The sequence below is a fragment of the Microtus ochrogaster genome, chromosome 5, assembly GCF_000317375.1.
Source record: "Microtus ochrogaster isolate Prairie Vole_2 chromosome 5, MicOch1.0, whole genome shotgun sequence".
In the NCBI taxonomy this organism is placed as follows: domain Eukaryota; kingdom Metazoa; phylum Chordata; class Mammalia; order Rodentia; family Cricetidae; genus Microtus; species Microtus ochrogaster.
This window is the reverse complement of record NC_022012.1, coordinates 81297573-81301502: the sequence shown is the minus strand read 5'-3', so window position 1 is coordinate 81301502 and position 3930 is coordinate 81297573. Positions and strand designations below refer to the sequence as shown.

General features: G+C 46.3%; 1 protein-coding gene across 2 annotated transcripts in view; it reads right to left on the bottom strand.

The window, feature by feature from the left end:
* Usp4 (ubiquitin specific peptidase 4) overlaps positions 1 to 3930 on the bottom strand; it is a 41497-nt gene that overhangs the window by 12408 nt on the left and 25159 nt on the right. For both annotated transcript variants that reach the window (XM_005347901.2, XM_026779219.1), the window contains 3 exons: positions 3221 to 3304; positions 2548 to 2642; positions 738 to 929 (listed from right to left, as the gene is read on the bottom strand). In XM_005347901.2, the coding sequence (XP_005347958.1) occupies positions 738 to 929; positions 2548 to 2642; positions 3221 to 3304 (371 nt within the window). The remainder of the gene's footprint in view (positions 1 to 737; positions 930 to 2547; positions 2643 to 3220; positions 3305 to 3930) is intronic.

The window sequence follows — 3930 nt, the reverse complement described above, 5'->3', positions numbered from 1 at the left end:
AAAGGAAGAAAGAAAGAAAGAATTAAGATGTACCTAAGAGATCTGCTTAATAAGCCAATAAAGAGACCAAGACTGGGCAGTGGTGTCACACACCTCCAATCCCAGCACTCAGGAGGCAGACAGGTAGCAGACAGGTGGATCTGTGTGAGTTCGTGGCCAGCCTGGTTTACAGTGTGAGTTCCAGGACAGGCTCCAAAGCTACACAGAGAAACCCTGTCTCAGGGAGGGGGATGGGGGGGGAAGATACCAAGAAAGGCTAGTTTCAGGTCGTCTAGGATGTCATGTGCATTATTATATATATTACAACAGGGTTTTATATATCCTGGGCTGGCCTCGAATTTGCTACATATTTAAGAATAATCTGTAACTCCTGATCCACCTGCCTCCACATCTCATGTGCTAGATTACAGGTGTGCACTATACCCATGCCTAGTTCATGGAGTTGTGGAGACTGAACACAGGGCTTTGTGAATGTGGGCAAGCACTTTTCTCACTGAATGCCATTTAAGAATGATTGATATGATTCTAGGAATCAGAGGACTGAACAAACCCTGGCTCATGGTACTTATGTGTGCCAGTTACTACATCCCATTAGCCTATACCCTGACCCTCCCAGTGGGTGGCACAGTTTCATTTTTCACAAAGGTGTGTACATGGGATCAACAGAGAAACTGCAAAGGACTAAAACTGCTGGACGCATCAATCTCAGATAACAAAAATGCACCTCTGGCACCAACCTGATTCGATCACAAACAGCTTGATACAAAGACTCAAGAGTTAGCTTGTGCTTAGGAACAGAAACGAGAAGTGGCTGTCCATAGAGCACAGCCCCAGAAGAAGTACTTGATGGCCTGGACTTCTTCTCTCTGAAGTAGACTGGAAGAGTGATCCATTCAGAGCCGTCCATGGAAGCACTGCAGACCTCATACCTGCATGAGACACAGAAGAGGGAACCCTTAGCAGCAGGTCCCCTCAGCAAGAAAGACAGAAGCTGCAGGGTGGTGAGGACTGTAACTATAAAGGACAGGTGCCGTTAGCAGAAGGGAGATAAGCCACTCCCAAGGCGATTACACATTGCTCACTGTCAGCTTGCGTGAATCTACACAGCCCAGACTAGATTGCTTCTTACCCCAAAAAGACTTAAACTGCAGGCTGTCCTCTGATTTCCAGCAGAAATAAGGGTCAGCGTCTGAGCCCCTATGGAAAACTCATCTACCAACTTCACTTTTTTTTTTAAATATTTATTTTATTTATTTATTATGTATACAATATTCTGTCTGTGTGTATGCCTGCAGGCCAGAAGAGGGCACCAGACCTCTTTTACAGATGGTTGTGAGCCACCATGTGGTTGCCAGGAATTGAACTCAGGACCTTTGGAAGAGCAAGCAATGCTCTTAACCTCTGAGCCATCTCTCCAGCCCCCCAACTTCACTTTTTCTCACCAAAAAGTTCAATTCTTAAAAATGAATAATTTTTTTAGTCTCTGTCTTTCTCTTTCTTCTCATATCCTAGGCAAGTTCCAAATTTACTATGTAGCTGAAGAGGGCCTTCAGACCGCTACTCCTTCCACCCCAAATACTGGGAATGCAGACAGACCTGGTTTATTTAGTGAGAAGGGATAAAATCTAGGTCTGTGTACACTAGGCAAACCTCTACCAACTAAGCTGACTATTTTTCAGAGTGTCTTTTTAGGTAACCCAGACTGTCCTAGACCTACTATGTCGGTCTACCAGGCTGGCCTTGAACTCACAGAAACCTTTCTGCCTGAATCTCCCAAATGCTGGGATTATAAAAGTTGTAAAGTTCCCTTGAGCAAGTGGTTGGCTGGAAGCTGCCACAAAGTTTAAGTCCATTGCATCCTCTGCATTCAAGAAGATGATATATACCGTTTCCCAAGAGTGGCCACAAAGCAACATTTTGTATTGTCTTTATGGTGATGAGAAAACTGAACCTCAGATTTGCAGAATGCATCATCATCTGCCAACAAATAGTGTCTTCTGAGATGAAGACTGTGGCCCCCATGACATTGCTTCAGAGAACCCAAATCCCTCTGTACCACAGCCCTTTGTTTGCCCTGGTCTCTCATACACTGGTGACTTTTTTCGGGGGGGGGGGGGAGAGGATGCGGAGTTGAGACAGGGTTTCTCTGTGTAGCCTTGGCTATCCTGGAACTCACTATGTAGACTAGACTGTCCTTGAACCCAGAGATCTGTTCACCTCTGGCTCTGGAGTGCTGGGGTTAAAGGTGTGCACCAACACCAACTGTCCAAGCTATGATTTATTGAGCCAGGAACCTCTGACATCAGAACCATGGAATCAGTATTCTTAGCAAACAGAAACTACTGACCAAAGCTGTGTCTGTGCAGGGCTCTGTGGGGCCAAAAGGTTCTTAGCACTGACAATGCTCAGTTTCCTGAGCCTACATTTCCTTTGGCCAGGTATGAGGAAAGATACACATGAGCAGTGATGTCAGACCTGGAATTACAAACAAGGCAAAGCCTCTGCAATGATTCCTCTGCAAAGTATCAGAAACTGCTAAATACTTACACAAAAATATCATCTCGAGGCATGATGTGGCTTAAACCTTCATCCATCTGGAAAATTTTGTGGAACCGGTGATTATATACATCTGTGACCACCATCTAAGAATCGAGAGCACAGAAGCATGACAGGATGGCTCACAGAGCTCCCACTGAATAAAACCCAGAAACAAAGAGTGGAAATCCCCAGCTCTAGTGTTGCTGGAGAGAACCACCATGTGAGCAGTCCTAAGGCGAGGGCCAGGACCTGAAAAGGAGTAACATGGCTGTCACAGCACTGCTATGTTGGTAACATCTGCCCTCAAGTGGCAGAAATCGTGAGGAGTGAGTGCTATCAGAAACACCCAGGCTCTTCAGAGTCTCTACACCCAAACACCACACAATGATGGAAGCAGCATCCTCTACTCTTGTCCCTTTGACAATGGGTAGCATCATTGCAATGGAGGAAAAAGGGCATTTCCCTGTGCTAGAAGGGATCAAGATCAAGGCCAGAGGCCATGAGGAACCAAGACAGACAATGATCACATTTGTGCGGTCCAATAACAACGGCTGTCCAATACCAACGGCTGTCCAATAGCAACGACTGTCCAAAAGTGAAAATTTGAAAGAAATTCCAACGGGCCATAAAGTGACTTAGCCATGTTAAGGAGCCAACTTACACTTGAACAACTCCTACTTACATTTTCTGCAGCGATGCCAGACAGCTTGGAGAGCGCTTCACACAGGTCAGAAATGGCCCCCATCAACGGCACAGTCACACGGTACTGCAGGAGAAACAGTCAAGGTAACAAAAGTATTCCAAAAGAGACAGGAAATGACTTGGGAGAAGGACACATTGTGGGGACAAGGACCCTCCCAGAGGCAGTGCAAGGCCCAGATGAGTCAAGCAGACAGCTGACAGAGCCAAGTCTTTGGTGTTAGCAAAGCTGTAACATTCAGGCATCCACCTCTTTCCTTCTCAAACATTGCTTTTGTTTATACTTTACTTTTGGAATTGGATAAGTACTTCCTTTAAGGAATCGTTAAAAGGCCAAGTGGTGGTGGTGCACATCTTTAATGCCAGGACTCAGGAGGCAGAGGTAGGTGGAGCTCTGTGAGTTTGAGGCCATCCTGGTCTGAAGAGCTAGTTTCGGGACAGGCTCACGCAATACAGAGAAACCATGGGGGAGAGGGGGGATCTGATACTGTTATCACCTTTTTTTCTTTTTGAGACAGAGCTTCACTGTGTAGCCCTGACTGGCCTGAAATTCATTACACAGACCAAGCTGGCTTCAATCTCACAGAGACCTTTTGTAAGCCGGGCGATGGTGGCCCACGCCTTTAATCCCAGCACTCGGGAGGCAGAGGCAGGCGGATCTCTGTGAGTTCGAGACCAGCCTGGTCTACAGAG